This window comes from Limulus polyphemus, unplaced genomic scaffold (genome assembly GCF_000517525.1).
Source record: "Limulus polyphemus unplaced genomic scaffold, Limulus_polyphemus-2.1.2 Scaffold511, whole genome shotgun sequence".
Classification (NCBI taxonomy): Eukaryota; Metazoa; Arthropoda; class Merostomata; order Xiphosura; family Limulidae; genus Limulus; species Limulus polyphemus.
Window position 1 is genome coordinate 302,306 of NW_013666121.1, and position 18,739 is coordinate 321,044.

Genomic DNA, 18,739 nt, shown 5'->3' on the forward strand with positions numbered 1-18,739 from the left:
CCAATCTGTACAGCAGTATCAAGCATCATTATTTATGCTAATTCCCTAAGCTGATATCGCTTGACGCTAAACGCTCTTTAATCAACAGAATTTGTTAACATTTAGTAAATTTGCGCTGAAAAGTTAGCAGTGAATAATCAATAATTACCGTCCACCCGTATAATTCTTTTGAAAACGTGATCTAGAAACTGCTAATCTAGTTTGCTTGGCCTAACCAATACGTTATTCCACCTTATAGTTTTGCTGCTATAAATCAGCTGTTTGTAATCTGAATGACGAAAAACTAAAAATGGTCCACTTTTACTCTTAGGTGAAGCTGTAGTAAAAATGCTAGACAGAGGGCTTACGTGACTTTTTGCGTAGCCGTGCGCAAATATGTTCGTCAAATTGGAGTAGTTTTGTTGAATAACTTTGCACTTGTAGCTTATATTTACACCAAATGAGGCTCCTAATTGTAGGTTAAAAAGATCTTTCAGTGTACCAAATTTGAAAAGAAAATCCATAAAAGTTAAGTGTGTTTTTCTATCAAATAAAGCTCCGCACTTTTGGAGCGAAGAAAAAAAAGATAGGAAGAAACTTAATCAAAATTGGAGATGTTATATCTCAGGTATTTCTTAATGAACTGCCTTGAAATTTGGTAAGTGAAGTAAGAGTCCAGTAGAGCACATTCTCTGGAAATATATAATAGTTTGTATTACCATAGTCCGAGATACAGAAGATGAAAAATCGCTAAACTATCACTCCTGTAATACAGTGTGTCCTGCAGCATATTGTTTTAACCACACGACACATTACTGTGTATGTGTTTTGATGTAGAAGAGAGGTGCATGTGATGAAGTGAATCAGTATAAGAATTAAAAAATGTTTATTACAAGAACAACTAACTTTTGTTGCTAACGTTTGAAGATGGAAATGGCCATTATTAAAATAAAACTGAAGCTCAACTGAGAAAGAACTGAACTTAAAGATAGAATGGTAAACTACCAATTAAATCACTTTGGTCAACTGGCAGGTACAACTTTATTAACTGAAACACAAACCAAAACTGTACACTTTTAGTTGAAACTAGACTGACTAAAACTTTCACAGAATTAACTATCAAAGCTGCATGTTTATAGCTTTACCAACCAGATCAGGACACCTGGTATTCTGACTCTACCTGCTTAAGACAATTGCGTGAGGCGCAAGCACGAAAGGATTAACAGCAATCTATAAAAATGATCCAGGTGACGTGGTGATATCTAGATATAGATCATTTGATTGGTTCCCGCCATAAAACCTGTAGCCCCAGAAAAACTTCTCACATGCATACAAATGGTGTCCATATTTTCACTGGGCAAACAGGATCTGGAAAATTATTTTTTATGTATATCTATATCATTAATCATAAAATGATGCAGTTATGAGATGAACCGTTTCATATTTATATACTCATTAACATATATGTTATAGAGATATGGTTTACAGAGTTCATGAATGTACATCATTTTTCATATAGTTTCTATATCTGATTTTAATAACCAGACTTACAGGTAAGAGATGTATTTCAAAAACAACCTAAAAAACAAGCCATATATATCCTCACCAAATTTTGAGGATTGTTCTAGTTTAATAATGTGTGTACGTTCATGCATATATCAAATTGTTTGCCTTATTGTGATCTACCAGTTAGCGTGTCGGACTACAGATCACCCAAGTTCAACACGGCCCCCCAGTGGCACAGCGGTATGTCTGCGGACTTACAACGCTAGAATCTAGGTTTCCATACCCGTGATGGGCAGAGCACAGATAGTCCATTGTGTAGCTTTGTGCTTAATTACAAAAAAACAAGTTCAACGCGACATGTTGCTGTACAAGCTCCGAAATTTCCGATATAGGCGGTATTGTAACCGTGACGGTCAATCCTGCTATTGAATTAAGAAAAAGCGGCGAGCGCTTAACTGATTACTCTCTCTCTGGTCAAAATGTATGAACTAAGGATGGGTATGTGTGAACTTGGGGTCTCTGAACAGCCATTCAGCTCACATGCTAACCACTAACTTGAACTTCTAGGATTATTGTACTTTTTTACAACTTTTATGAAAGTAAGTCTGAATATAAGATATTCTACCGAGAGTGTTACATTATTTTACGTTGTCAGTTGGCCGGGAATGGCCAAGTGGTTAGATTACCCGGACTATGAATCTGATGAGTTATAATTAACAATTAGTTGTCGCATAAACGTGTTCCACATTTTGGGGCTTTTCGTGGGTTCTAAGAATGACTGTCAATCCACCCTATTCGATAAGACAATAATAGTTCAAGCGTTGGCGGTGGGTGCTGTTGACTAGCTGCCTTCACTCTTGTCTATCAGCTCAAAATTAGGAACGGCTACGCAAATAGTCTTTGAGTAACTGTGCTCAAAAATATGAAACAAGCAAATAAATTCACGCCATCAGAAAACAATAACAAGATATTTAACTTTGGTAATGTCATTGCTTCTTAACACGCCATCTTCATACTGTCATTGGACTTACTGATCAATATTTTCTACCACCGACTATAAAATGTATGTATAGTTGCTCTAATTCAAGGAAGTTGTGACACATTAAAGTGCTCTAGTTTTTTCCAGCTAACAGAACTGCAGCGACAGTACTAAGTCTTTCGTTTGTGTTTTACCCCCAAACTTCCGGCCTTAATGTGATTTTTCCCTAATAAAAACACGACATAATCGACTCCATAATGCACACAAACACATGCAGTATCAGAACTTTGAGTATAAAGAGGACGCATAATGGAAGAGTTTCAAAAATGGAGACGGAAGAATGTAACATATGGTTCATCTCTTTCTATACTGACCACACATCTTCTGCAAAAATTACAGAAACAGTTGTAACATTCGATACAGAGAACGATGTTAAATCGTTTTTTAACGATTTATCACAGAATTGTTAGATAACTGCAACCTGTAAACGAATTCGGTTTTATGTTCTTAAATTTTATTGAAGGTAGAATGTTTAATGTTTAAAACAATTTGAATTATTTTAATTTCCAATAATGTTGGTTGGTTGTTTTGAGTTTCGCGCAAAGCTACATGAGGGCTACCTGTCCCTAATATAGTAGTGTAAGACTAGAGGGAAGGCAGCTTGTCATCACCACCCACCGCCAACTCTTGGGTTACTCTTTTACCAACGAATAGTGGGATTGACCGTTACATTAAAACGCCCCGCTGAAAGGGTGAACATGTTTGGTGGGACGGGGATTCGAACCCGCGACCCGAGCGTCATAACCACCTAGCCATGCTGTTCTAATAACGTATAACTTTTAATTTTGTTAAGTACTGGGTTATTTTGTATCCATTGTTTGTACCAGCTATTTTTTCTTTTCCTGAGTTCGAATTAAAGACATAACACTATTTTATCTTTTTAATGTTAAATTACCTAGAAACATTTTCATGTATGAATTACATCTCATTCACCATGTATACATGTATCTAAAATCAGAGTCTTGAAAATTAAACCATTTAAATGCTTTAAGCTAATGTGTTTGTTAGAAAAAGCCAATTTAAAATGACAGAGTGGAGCAAAAGGATTTCCATGGCATTATTTCGTCAAATAAAGTACGTGTGTATAGAAAATACATTGAAGTAGACGTAACTCAAGGTATAAGTGAGCCTCCTCGCAAGTTAAATAAAAAAAAACAAATAAACAAAATGTCTGCTTTTAAAGCTTTACTCTATGCGGTTAAAGCATAAAATGGAGTACATTTTACAATCTGTTGATGAGAGCCTCAATAAATAATTTGAATTTTGGTGCCAATCTTTTTACGTTGTTAGTTGATTCTGGTAAAGGATGTTAGTTCACTTTCGGTTCACCTCCGCCCCCGGTGACTCATAGTAATATTTATGACTTATAATACCAAGATTTAGAGTTCGATCCCTGTTGCGTTGGGCTCATTGCAGATAGTTCACAGCGCAGCTTTGTGTTCATAAAACTATCTATTTTATAGATACCTCACGTATAAATGAAATGCATGCAATGCGAAAGCAAATAGTGAAAAATATTTATTTTATTTGTAACTTAAGAAAAATTCCAAAGTTTTTCATACATGGCATCTATTGTTGTGTGTTTACTTTTTGTAAATTCTTTATCTTATCTGTGTAATATGTCGTCTGTTTTCTATTTTGACACAAATTTGTAACTTTAATTATTATACTTATATTGGCTTCGTACACATGAGTACCAAGGAACATTGTAACAAATTATTATTTGGTATGGTTTGTTTTTTATTCATCCATTTTTGGTGTGAGATTTAGTAAGAGAAACCACAGTAATTTTTATTTGTTATGAATTACTGTTTCTATGGTCAAATCTTATATATATTAAGTATGTTGTTTTATGGCTTGAATAACCTTTTGAACAGCAGGGTAACCAATTAATTTAACATGCTTCACTAACGATAGCACAACAGTTTGTTTTTAGCACAATGGTAAACTATGGCCTATATGTGTTCTGTTCACCACGGGGAATCAAATTCCGAATTTTAACATTTTAAGTCCATAAACTTATCGCTAAATCAACAAACTGGTAAAAAAGAGGACAAACCAACTTTTTTCAGTGAAATCCAGAAACTAATTTTCGATTTAAATATGAAATGTTTCTTACTTCATTTGCTAACTGCAGCTTTTACAACGGAAGTAAAACCATTTTAATTGATACAAAATGTTTGAAAAAGATACTTTTATTTTATTTGAGGACGTTGAAAACTTTGCATATAACTTTACAGATGGTCATAAATGCATTAATTTCAAATCGTTCCAAATTCAAGTATATACGTTAAACTTTTGTTTCTGTGTCTGCTTCTTTCATTGTAGTTTGTAACTTCATTTTTATGGTCTTTAATCAAACTTGGTAGTAATTACCCTCGCTCCTGGAAGGAGGGGGGAGTATATTGCAATCAAGTCCATGTCTGTGTGTGTGTTTGTCTGTTTGTCCGTGTTTTCGCGCACGCATCTCGAAAACTGATAAACCGATGTACACGAAACTTTTACACAAGATGGAAAGTCCATATGGGACAGTTCTCCTCAACTTTGGCTCGGATCCAAGTATGGTTCCGGATTCTGGATTACTTTGAAGCATTTTTATAATGGTGAAATAGGGCATTTTCAAGGTTTAGAGTTAATAACTCTGTAAAGTGTGATCGGATTTGTACCAAATTTTATGGACACATTAAGGTTGAGACTCTTCATCACACTGCAAAAAATGATCCGGATCGTTGATTATTCTGGATCTGAGAAGGGTTTTCTGAGTTTTCGAAGATGAAATTTGACGTTATCCAATATAAAAGCATGAAATCTCGAAAAGGAGTTGCGGGTCGAGGGTATGCAATCTCCCTGATTGCTCTTGTTTATCTAAGTGTAAGTTTTCTGGTTATATGTTGATGAGAAGTCAATTAAAGTGCCCACATGGATAGACTATTTTATTTTTGAGAATCAGAGAAAAATGATAAAAATAACACTGGACAACAAAACATTTGCTACTGGAGAAATTAAGTTTAATTGGACAGTTTAATTAAGAAACCCTGACGTGTTCAGTTTGCTAGAACATTTGAGAAATCCCTTCACTGAGCATAAAAAGGGCGGAGTCAGATGCCTCTCTCTCTCACTCATTTCGTCACTTCGCCTCACTTCGCGCACAGTTAAAACAAAGTCCAATTTTCTTCTTCACATCATACCCGCGATATAATCAAATTCTGCAAAACAATGTTTTTTTAATCTTTTTAACTCAAGTTGTGTAAACGTAAATTCTTTTATATCTTTTTAGAAGATCATTTGAAATGCTGGCTGTCTCCAGATCAAGTAAAGTCCAAAAGTGCAAAAATCACCCAAACAGTTGTGGAAAATATATTACGGTTTCGCGAAGGAAAAACATTACAACAAGGTAAAGGTGGTTTACTACCACTATTTTGGGTGTAAAATCGGTGCCCAAGAAAAACATTGGGCTCCACATGTATGTTGTACAATTTGCACATCTGGCTTGACACAGTGGCTGAAAAAAAAGACAGCAAGTATGCCATTTAAAGTTCCCATGACATGGCGTGAGCCCAAAGATAATTTAATTAACTGTTATTTTTGCACGATTATGGTTTCTGGATATTCAGGCAAAACTAAACAATACATTAAATATCCAGATATTCCATCTGCAATTAAACCAGTATCTCGTAGGGATGGTCTCCAAGTGCCACATCACCAGCGAATGGGGAAACAGAAGAGTTATCCTGCGAAGAAGACAATGAATCATCTTCATCCTCTTCATCGAGCAATTCTATTCCTGTGGTACCTCAACAAAAACGGTCTCATCTGATCACACAAGAAGAGCTAAATGATCTGATTTGTAACTTGTCTCTGTCAAACAGCATGGAGAACTTTCGTTTACAGTAATAAAATGTATTAGCTCCAGGGACAAACCTTTCAATTTATCGAAGTCGCCATCAAAGGCTTGCTTCTCACTACAGCATACGGCCCGGCATGGCAAGGTGGTTAGGGAAATCGACTCGCAATCTGCGGGTCGCGGGTTCGAATCCCCATCCCACCAAACATGCTCGCCTTTCAGCCGTGGGGGCGCTATAATGTGACGGTCAATCCCAATATTCGTTGGTAAAAGAGTAACCCAAGCTCTAGTCTTACACTGCTAAATTAGAGACGGCTAGCGCAGATAGCCCTCGTGTAGCTTTGTGCGAAATTCAAAACAAACAAACAAAACACTACAGCATGCAATATACTATGTGTTTCTGTACAAATATTGATGCACTAATGGAAGAATTAGGTACTGAACATCACCCTCAAGAATGGATACTTACTAAAGCAAATATTATTTTCGTGATATATATATGAATATTTTAAATAAATCTATCATGACTCGAAAACTATCTGTGCTCTGCCCACCACGGGTATCGAAACCCGGTTTCTAGCGTTGTAAGTCCGCAGACATACCGCTGTGCCAATGGGGGGCAAAACTACAGGTGATCAGTAATTTTCAACATGATTTTAGAATCAGCACCGTCAAATTACTCGAAAACAGTTGCACTTTTTCTAGTAACAGATAATTTGTATTTTTTATTTTTTGCTGCCCAGTGTAATTTTATCTCCGAATTACAAGAGAAAAATATACTATTAATTTTCATATTAGGGGCAGGTGAAATATTCGGTATTCAAAAAAAAAAAATCAAACTTTTACATGCTATTCCTATGTTAAAATGTGGGTGACATATCTGAAATCAATCTGGTAGAATAACATTATCTTAAATCATGGTTTATTGTACTTGCGTGTTACAGAACTGATGATCCAACACAAAACGATGCCATGATGATAGTAATAGTGGAACAGGCAAAGAATTCCCAACAGTTATTGTTTAATTTAGAGGTATATCACGTTAGATTATAACTGGAAATATTAATGTGCACTATTAATGTAAAATTATAATCTGATGAATGAATTTGCTTTCAGAAATGTGAACCGCAACCTACTGTCTAGGTCACCGGAAGTATAGTAAAAACTGGTGAGGAAGAAAACCATAATAACACGAAAATTTCCCCTGACACTTTGAAACATTTTACTAATTTTAGGGTACACAGCAAGGCTACCACAACATAAAAATTGCCCTACTCCCTAGTTGCAAGCAAGAGCAATTAAAAATGAATTAAGACTTGGAAGTTTCAAAATTCGGACAAAGAACTTGGAGCATTCTCGAGATGTAACAAAACACTGTACCTTTCCCTTATTAGCGGACAAAACACTGTACCTTTCCCTTATTAGCGGACAAAACACTGTACCTTTCTCCTTATTAGCGGACAAAACACTGTACATTTCCCTTATTAGCGGACAAAACACTGTACATTTCCCTTATTAGCGGACAAAACACTGTACCTTTTCCTTATTAGCGGACAAGGCAATTAGAAACTTTAAAGATAAGACAAACTTAAAACTTAAGACATGTGGTGATGACTGATCACAGACAATCAGATGTTCATTGCCTATGCTGTATCTACGAATCCAGTTCAAAGTAGCATTGTTGCTCTATTAATTATATGAGATTTACATTTTTAGTTAATGTTTTAAGTACATGATCTTCAGTACATATGGATTAAAATATGTTTTAATAAAATCCAATGTAAATATATTTTTACTCTAGTGTTGAAATAACTTGTTTTATTTTGTTATTCCAAAATCACCTTATCAGTTTTGAAGTATCATAAAGACACTTCTATACAAAGGAGCTATATGTGTATTTAACAAAAGTTTTTCTGATAAAATCTCGTAACTCTAAAAATGACCCACCGCGTCTTGCTTTTCATTGATTTACAGTTTTCTTTCCCAAATGCAATGCAATTTTCCCATTTAATAATAAACAGCTGAAGCTACAATCGTGTTTCTCTTTTATTTTTGATGCCATCTCTCTCTATCTTATGAATATGATATATTCAGTGAAATGGGTTTCTAACCCACTAGCTAAGCGTGGTCTAATGGTTAGCATATAGGGCTACGGATTAAAGGGTCCAAGGCTCGACAAGTTATAAAAATGAAAGTCAATACGGTTATCCAGTTCAAAGAGCCAAATAAAGTTCTTGTGGCGGTGACTGCTGATGACTGGTTGTTCTCTCTCTTTGGTCAATAATTAAAAATTAAGAATTTCTATACCTAAAATCTAGGGGTCTCTATGTCACATATAGTGCTGTTCAGGTTGGAAATTTCAGTTCTAACCCAAATTATCCTCAGATTTCTTTTCTAACAACACATTTCGACCACATACTAAATTTATTTTATTTTCAAGATTGGGTTCTTTTACATCTGTTTTGTTTATTTTTAGAGGAGTTACAGCTGTACACAATCAATTGCGTGCGCGCATTTAAGTGAATGCGTATCTATTTGCACCGATTTCTCCAAGGTTATAGAACTTTGATATTATTCACGAGAGGAGCTACTCCTCAACAAGGTGTAACTACTCCAGTGACCAACTGAACCAACAGAAACACGACGCGATTTGATACTATTTACGATCTCGTATTGATTTGAGCCAAATGTTGGCGGTAGTTGTACCTGTTACAATACCACGTATTGGACTGTGTTTGACAGCCGCAAAGTTATATACGGCTGAGCTTCTTAGGCTTGGTTAGGTTTAATGTTATATGAATGTTTGTGGGCGTTATAAACTGAATATTTTAGGTAAAGGACGTTGTAGTCTGAAGCACCTACATCTGTTCCTAATTTTAACTTGAATTAAAGGGGAGTTAAATCTGAGAGGTGGCATATCCCAACTGTTGTGTGAGTCCTAAGTATGCAGATAATATTCCATAAGGACATTTTTATCGTTCCCACTCTGTAGCATGCATCCTAGATTCATTTGTATCCATTATGTTTTTCTGATGTTTCTTCATTTCCATCTAATTCTTCAACTTCAAATGACAATTATAAAACTGAATATACATAATTAAATAAACATCTCTTGATCCGATACATGAGCTACTCTCATTTTTGCCTACACGTATAAACGAGTATAGGTATTAAATAATAACACGATAACAATATTAAAAAAAGTTCAACTGATTTTTATAATTGTCAAAAACAGATAAGGAATTTTCTGTAAACCTTTTTTACAGTAGATTGGAATACGTTACACTTGGTAACTGTAGGAATGTGTATAACAAAGTTGATTATACAAACATATGGTTCAGCATAGTTAGGAATGACGTGATCTAGTGGTTAATGCTTAGAACTCATAATCGAAACGTTGTGGGTTTGAGGCTTGTGTGCGTCTTGTCGTTCTCTCCTTAGACAAGACACTTTACCTTAATTGCTTCAGTCTACCGAACTGTAAAATGGGTAACAGCTGAAAGCTGGGGTTACTGTGATGGACTGGCATGCCGTGTAAGAGAAATGTGGAAACATTCTCATCTATTTGTGCCCAAACATCCGGAATTAAACGCCGGCTCACATGACCTAATTATTACGCAAACTGAAGACCAAGTGATCATTATTTAAATCAATTTAATTAAAATATTTCATAATTATACGTGCAAAAACGTTTACAAGAATATTTTTACTGCGTTGGAATTGGTTGAGATTAGGAAAAGTAGAAATATTGTCATGAAGTTGGTTGAGAGTTTTATAAAATATAGGAAATACATTAATACAATTGGCTGATTATTTTTAACGGGAAAATACTGTGTATTACTTGAGAGCTTGCAATCTCAGAAGATAATGGAATGCAATTTTGATTCGGTGACCATTTTAAAAATAAATTTTTGATTTAATTTAGTTAAGTTGATGATAAATATTGTTACCTATTTTAACTAAATATATTACTCAGCGATAAGTTTGAAGGCTTATAACTCTAAAAACCGTATAGAAAGGGAATTTGAAGACTGCAAACTTTTTAACTTTATCGTATAGAAAGAAAGTTTGAAGACTGCAAACTTTTTAACTTTATCGTATAGAAAGAAAGTTTGAAGACTGCAAGCTTTTTAACTTTATCGTATAGAAAGAAAGTTTGAAGACTGCAAACTTTTTAACTTTATGGTATAGAAGGAAAGTTTGAAGACTGCAAGCTTTTTAACTTTATCGTATAGAAAGAAAGTTTGAAGACTGCAAACTTTTTAGCTTTATGGTATAGAAGGAAAGTTTGAAGACTGCAAACTTTTTAACTTTATGGTATAGAAAGAAAGTTTGAAGACTGCAAACTTTTTAACTTTATGGTATAGAAAGAAAGTTTGAAGACTGCAAACTTTTTAACTTTATGGTATAGAAGGAAAGTTTGAAGACTGCAAACTTTTTAACTTTATCATATGGAAAGATAATTTGAGGTCTGCAAACTTTTGATGTCGCAGTGAGAGTATTTTCACTTGAAGTAGTATAAACCGTAACATAATAACTGTAAAACATTCACACACACATGAGGAAATACGTTTCAAATAAATATTAATATCAACATAAAGTGAAAGGAATCTTTTATGAAAGTCAGAAAACTTCAAACTTTTATTTTCTTATGATAAATCAAATAGGTATTTGTGTATAGCTAATTGTCTGAGAGATATTCAAGTGTGGGAGATATTATAAGTGTGGGAGTTACTTAAAAGTATAGATGTTATAACACGTTTGATTGAGAGTTACTTAAGAGTGAGATATATTGTAACACATTTGGTTGAGAGTTACTTAAAAGTATTGATGTTATAATACGTTTGGTTGAGAGTTATTTAAGAGTGAGGTATATTGTAACACATTTTGTTGATGAGATATTGAGGATATATCACGAATTTTGAAATCATTTTAACATTTACCTCAAGTCTGACGTTTGTATCCTTGCGACATCGTCAGAAAGCTTCAAAGTATTTGTCAACTAAAATAAAAACTGTCATGCTTTAGTAGTTTTCTTGTTATTTTTAGAAACTTTAGGTCATATTTAATGGATAAAATGAATATACGTTATATTTTTAAAGCATATTATTGATACACCAGACAAATAAATGGTTAAAACTCTGTCATACTTTGGCCTCTAAATTATGTGCATAATATATGTTATTTAAATATAGTTATGATAATAGCACGTGGTATTCTGTTAGTATAGCAGTAGTAGGGCCTATTTATGCTTATGTTATTTGTCTCCAAGGGTCCACAATAACTCATGAAAAATACATGTAATTTTTGTATTTTGCTACGACTTTACTATTTATCCAATCTGAGTTGTGTTTTTCTGTAAGACTATCTTTTGCTAAGCCTGACGGATATAACTTTTATGGTCTTTTTGAGTAGTTAATGATCAACCATATTCTGGTCAGCGCTTAGAAATTTAAAATATTTAATCACTAATCTATGATAAGAAAAAATAATATCATCTTTTATTTTTCAGCTTACAGTCTCTCTTTTTTCCATTCCAAAGTATAGAAAAAGGCGGCTGCTTTTTTTTGTTCTTAAGCACCCAGCTACACAATGGGCTATTTGTGCTGTGCTCTCCATGAGTATCGAAACCCCATTTTTAGCATTAAACGTCCAGAAACTAACTGCTGTATCAGTGGGGGGGGGGGAATAAAAATGTCTGAGGACTAAAAAATTATTATTTGAATATATATATATATATTATTTTTAATATTTTTAAGTTATTGAACATAATTAACGGTATATGACTTTTAATTAATAACCACGTAAATGAATATCATAATTGGAAAATATGACACAGGGGGTTGAGTAAGTTATACTAAAATATTTGAATATGCAAATCAAAAAGTATCGTGATAATCACAGCCGATATACAGTCGCGGTAGGACGGCATGTATTCGAACTCACTTTGACATTGTTTGATGTTACGTACGAAGTGTAATGTTCGTTTGTAGTTAAGCGCAATGCTACACAATGGGCTATCTGTGCTTTGCCCACCACGGGTATCGAAACCCGGTTTCTAGTGTTTTAAGTCCGCAGACATAAAGCTGTGCCACTGGGGGCAAGTGTAATGCCGCCAAAAAAATTTTCCCACGTGTAAACGGTATGTAACAGTCCAACGTAAACTATTCATACATTCAGGTTGTAAATATGCTTTCAGATTAGGGATTTATAATTTCCAAGACGGGAATATCTCTTGTACTTAATGACATTGGGAAAACTAAGGAATATGGATCAAGTTGGGGAACGAGGACCATCCCGAAGGAAACCTGCAACAAGTATCACCACCACTGTGGCAAACAAAGTACAGCATTTTGTAACAGGTAAGAATCCCTAGTGACAAAACCCGTCAATGTGTTCCAGGCAACAGTACGCAGCATAATTAAGAAAAACCTCCATCTGGAAAAGGGACACAAGTCACAGGTATACAAGCTGCTTCCACGACTTATTCGCTCTACCGTCGCATAGCTCAAGCGCTGGAGAATGAAGCTGATATCCCTGCTATTCCATACAAAAACATGCCGGTTAAAACGGTAGATGCAGTGCTTGTTGATATCTGTTCGATCTCACTGTTAAAATGGGAAACTGAGAAACCTTTGTCCTTATACATTGGCTGGACGATGGAAAGCACACAGGGATTAATGGTGTACTTTTGACATTATATTGATTTGCAATGGAAACTATGTTGCAAGGTTATTGTTATGATGCACGGCCGTCAGACTGGATGTGGTAACATAGGCTGTAGCGACTTTGAGAAGCTCCAAAATAGTTTTCATATAAGTACTCAACCTCTATATATGTATTTCATATTAATCAAAAATTAGTTAGAAATGTTATTATTTTAGCAGGCCCATGCTAAAAACTAATTCATCCTAACAAGTTTTCAACACGCTTGTTTTAATTTTTTTCATTAACATATCATATCTGATAACTTTGTAAATATAACACACCTTAGCGCTTTGAGGGTAAAATAGGTAACAATGCATAAAAGTGACATCTGATCTAAACCAAACATGCTGACTGACTTTTGTGTGCGATTATCTCAGACGTGTAGCGTAGGAGATGTGAAAGTGTGATCTATGTATGGTTATCTCAGGTGTGTAATGTACGATATGTGAATGTGTGTTCTGTGTATGATTGATCTAATTGTGTAGGAAATGTGTATAAACATATTATATTAAAATGTAATTATTTCAAATGTGTACTGTAGAAGATATGAAATTGGGTCCCATGTGTGAAAATTTTAGATGTGTAGTATAGAAAGTACGAAATCCTGCTCATTGTATGATTATCTTACATGTATAGTGTAGGAGACGTGTATTCTATGTACAGTTAACTCAGCTTGTTTTATATAGTGTTATTTTAAACAGGGAGTGTAGGATACGTTTACATGAGTTTTTATACGATAAAATTAGATCAATAGTGTAGGTTTGTTTCTTTTGAAGGTAAGCACAAAGCTACTCAATGGGCTATCTGTGCTCTGCCCACAACGGGTATCGAAATCCGATTTCTAGTATTATAAGTCCGCAGACATACCGCTGTACCACTAGGGGCAGTAATGTAGCAAAGATGACTGTACAGTTGTAATTTATCATACGTGAATAGTTTAAAATGTTCCAGTGTCTATTACATGGATGTATTGAGAAGCCTGTGGTGACGTATATTATTCATTACATAAAGTGTTTTATGTCGTCTATTGCTAGAAAATGTTGGGATTAGAGATGTAGGTGTTCTGTAGTAAAAACTACCTGGAAATCATGTTTAGCACCTTGACTAGTAAAAAAAAATTAAAACAGCTAGTGCATGCAATGATTGCCCGTATTGAGGCTTAATAAGGGCTCTAAATTTAAGTTTAGCCAATTTTATATATAATAAAGACATGGTTTTGATCTTGAAAGGGAGTCAGTAGCTTGAAAAGAGTTTTCCCCAAGGGACTGTATAAAAATTACTACACGGCTACTCTAGTATGTGTTTATTTGGTTTGGAGTATTTTTGTCATGACCTTTCCAACTCAAATCAGCTCTAAGGGATTAAACCTTTGAAATTTTTGTAAGAGTATTCCATGTACGATGATTTTGAACACACAGTTTAAATCTCCGAACGTGTTCTATGTATGTTCATCCGAAAGTTGTAGCATGGGAAACTATAACGTGTGCTCCAAGTGCGATAATGTGGAGTGTATAAAGAAGGTATACGGTCATTTCAAACGGATGATGTACAATATGTGACTGTCTTACTTTCACACAATAACTAGCTGTCTTCTTCTCAAAGATGAATTTAAATCATTTCAATGACGCGAACTTTTACATCTATGTTGGAAATAGGATATTATTAAGTTGGATCCAGCATTATAAGGAGTGGATTATAATTCAGTCCCAGAAGGTTCAAACAAAGTACCTTAGAAGACTTACGGAAATCGGATAACTTCCTTTCTAGTTGCCACGCAAATCGTCGCTTAAAGCATCAACATTGGTGTATTTCTGATATTCCCACACCACCCACTTATAAAATAAAGATACACAGGTTAACATAGACAACAGCGATGAAAAATCTAGTGGTCGTTCTGGACTTATGTTTTATTACCTGACTTTAACATCATAGAGCGCAGAGTACTACTAACTTACGTTGTAAGCGACTTTTTTTATATATATAATATCGTATGCGATACTGAATTGTTAGGGTTTACCAAAACAAATTTTTTTTTTGCAAATGTGTAAAATAAACTGATGATTTAGTCGTTAATTTCGTCCTCACTTTCCCGTATTTTCTTCATTGCCTTAAGAACTGCAGATAGAACAGTATAACAGTGGTAATGTGCTATACAATGTGTGTAAGAAGAGGAGGCACAATAAGGGCCTTTGTGATTTCATTCCTTACTATAAATGGTGATCGAAGTGAGAATATGTGAGTTCGTATTGGTCTTTACGAGTTTATAACGATAAAGGAGTAGGAACCCCTCAACCAACAAGTGCGTGTAAGCCTGACATAAATATCGACCTTAATCTTAATGAACTCTCGTGCTTTAGCTAAGTGTATTCAATAAATTGAAGAGTTATTTCACCAAGTTTAGTAAACTATTACAAATAGATTGAAAAGTGTAAGTCAGCCTTTAAACATTAGTCTAAGAGATGCATGAGTCATGTTAATGATAACTTTAGGCATTCTATGCTAGATTGACAGACTGATTCACTGTTAAGTGTTAATTTACCTTTCGCATGATAGTCTCAAGATCTTTTGGATATTTCTGTGAAACACTTGTCCACAAAACTTCGCAAATATATGTATACACGCATAAACAAACGCGGAAACACATAAGGACAGACACGCAGACGTAACGTACAAACATACGCACAGAGAAACCGAAAGGCACAAATACAAATATACGTACATACACACAGAAAAACACAAAGGCACAAATACAAATACACATACATACACAAAGAAACACAATTACACATAGATAGGGAGTTCTCATGTCGTTAGTGTGTGGTAATTAGGGACATTGATATTTAACAGAAAAGCATCGATCATCCACAAAACACAGGTTCCGGAAATGTTATGCAGAGTTAAAATAAACTTGAACATAAAATCAAATATATCCACATAAGTGTACAAATGAAAAAGAAAAAAAACAAGTAATAAATGTGTCTTTATTTAACTGTTCGGCTTCCAACTTCTACCTTCTAGCTGCTGAAACATCCGCACAGGACAAGCACAGAGTAATCGTAATTCACATATTATTTAAAAACTCCACCTTTATGTCAGATCATAGTTCTAGAGTGGTACACCACAATACTTATATTACCTATGTCAACGATAATTTCCAATAAATGTATTCAAATAAGACAAACACAAACTCATACTACTTTGTATAAGTCCCTGTACCACCTCTTGGAATAACTATAGCCCCACTCCAAGAGGGTATGATATAGAAACAGGATCAAGCAAGTAAAAGTCTATGGAATATGTGTTTTGTTATGAAGTCTTTCTCTGAGGTAGAGAATTAACGTAAGCTTACAAGGATGCCACTAACTACATACAGAAAGTTTACCTGAATATACCTGAATAAAAAATATATCATCACAGGTGTTACCAGGAAATTTAGTGTTTCTTTATGTGGTTTGTACATTTCTTCTATGTAGGTTTGAAATTGTTATTTATTGGTATCTGTAGGTTACCATGTCGGATCGGTCAGCGGCTGAAAGGGCAGTTAAAGATGCCAATCCTGTCATCGATGGGAGGAAAGCTAATGTTAATCTAGCATACCTCGGGGCCAAACCAAAGGGTAATGCAGTAAATGGTAACGTATACATTACGCCAGTGAATATATTACCTGTGTAAGTCTTAACAAGTTTCCTATAACATACTTATGAAATCACAGACACACATAAAGAAACACCTACACATATATATATACACACACACATACACACACACACATATATATACAGAGAGAGCGAGAGAAAAACAGTGTTATTCAAAAGTTTGAGCATTACAATGAAAGCTAAAGTTACATTTACTGTTGTCACAGTTGATCTTTAAAGACAACATATCTGTATCCAAGACAGCTCTTTAATCAGTTGAGTATTTAAAGAATAATACAAATGTTATTTTTATGCATGAAAAACGTCTTAAATTCAGATTTATTTACTTTGAATAATCAAAGTATTACCACCATATATCTTGATGAATTGGAAAACAGAAAATCTTTACAAAGTCATCAATCTGTACCACGAGGTGTGGAGACAAATTTCATCATATATTAAGAAGAGGAGTGGACGTCTTACAAAGGTCCAAGAGACGCTAATTACTATCATACATATCGTTTTCCGACTAGAAAAATAATATGATTGTTATAATTAAGTCAAAGAAATCTGTAGCCTTAATATGAAATGTACTAGTTTTGTAAAGGGGTCTTTTTTCTTCCGTGATTGAGGCCTATGGATATACAACAAATTACTTAGACTTAGACATAAAACTAAGTATTAATTTTGTTGAAATGGTTAGTTTTGATAAACATCGAAAATTTTCTTTCCAAGGTTATGGACTTTCTTCGCCAAATAATTACGTGCCTTCATTTTTATACAAAAATTTTAAAGCTTATTGGTTATTTAGGTTTTGCAGAACTTGCAACAAACTGAAATATTTTCTTTCTAATGTAGATCTTTATTTATAATAATTAATTAAGCTTAATAATTTTGGACAGTATGATTTACTTAGTTTCGTAAATGTCTAATAGTAAATATAAAACGGTGTACAAATTTGAAAATAATAATATTCGGGAAGCTTTACACAAAACTGTCAAAATATGTTACAGTAATGAACATCATAAACACGTTTAAAGAGAAATTACAAATTTGACATTAAATCCAGCATCTAGGACTTTAGTAAGAGTACAAAACAACAAGTCAGTACATCTGCTGTGTGCACACTGTCGGAATTTAACGACGAGCTACGACCCATAAGCCAAGCATTACAGCTGTTAAAGCAAGACGTTGGCTCTCATGGCACCTCAAGTATCAACGAAAGACCGTCACGTGGAGCGACAAATCCCGCTACTCTTTACTTGCTTCGAATGGACATGTGTGAGTTTGACGGAAACTTAGAGAATGCTTTAGATATTATTGTGTTATCCCAGCTGTGGAGAACGGTGAGGATAGTGTGGGACTGTTTTAACTGATTTGGACTTGGTTCACTGGCAATAGATAAGAGGATTATGGATGCCTTGTCGTATTGTAACATCCTAGATAATGCTCCCCTGCCTGCATGGATAGAATTTTATGTGAAAAAGCAATACCTCTTTCAACATGAAAATGCATTATGTCATTCCATACCACACACCGCGTCTAAAACACATTAACATTGGCCAGCCAAGAGCTTCTGTCTGAACCAATTTGAACTGCCCTGGAACGTCTAAGAATAATGAACGACCGTGAAACTTCTCTAACTTAACACTGCTTTGCAAGAAGTGTAACGTCAATCATATCAGATTTGTACCAACAATAAGTGACCAGTATTGGTAACAGATAGAAGGCGGTGATTAACACCAAAGGTTGAGCCTAGTAGTGAAATACAACATTAACTTCTGGGCGTCTTTTATTATTATGTTAGAACATTTATCTTCTAAAACGCAATAAAAGCATATTTTCTCATATACTCTACGTTCTAGTTTCTAGTATTTTCTTACGAGGAGCATAGACATGATAGAGATAAAAATATACCTTAAATGCATTCAAATATAAGTAAAAAAAGAAAGTCTTCAATGGTCTGTTCCATACCACAGTTTTAATACAAAAAAATTAAAGAACGATTAATTGAGATGTCGTGATATA

General features: G+C 34.5%; 1 protein-coding gene across 1 annotated transcript in view; it reads left to right on the top strand.

Annotated features, from left to right (window-relative positions):
- LOC106458768 (RNA-binding protein 38-like) overlaps positions 1-18,739 on the top strand; it is a 103,484-nt gene that overhangs the window by 15,571 nt on the left and 69,174 nt on the right. The window contains exon 2 of the mRNA XM_022385088.1: positions 16,581-16,707. Within this exon, the coding sequence (XP_022240796.1) occupies positions 16,581-16,707 (127 nt within the window). The remainder of the gene's footprint in view (positions 1-16,580; positions 16,708-18,739) is intronic.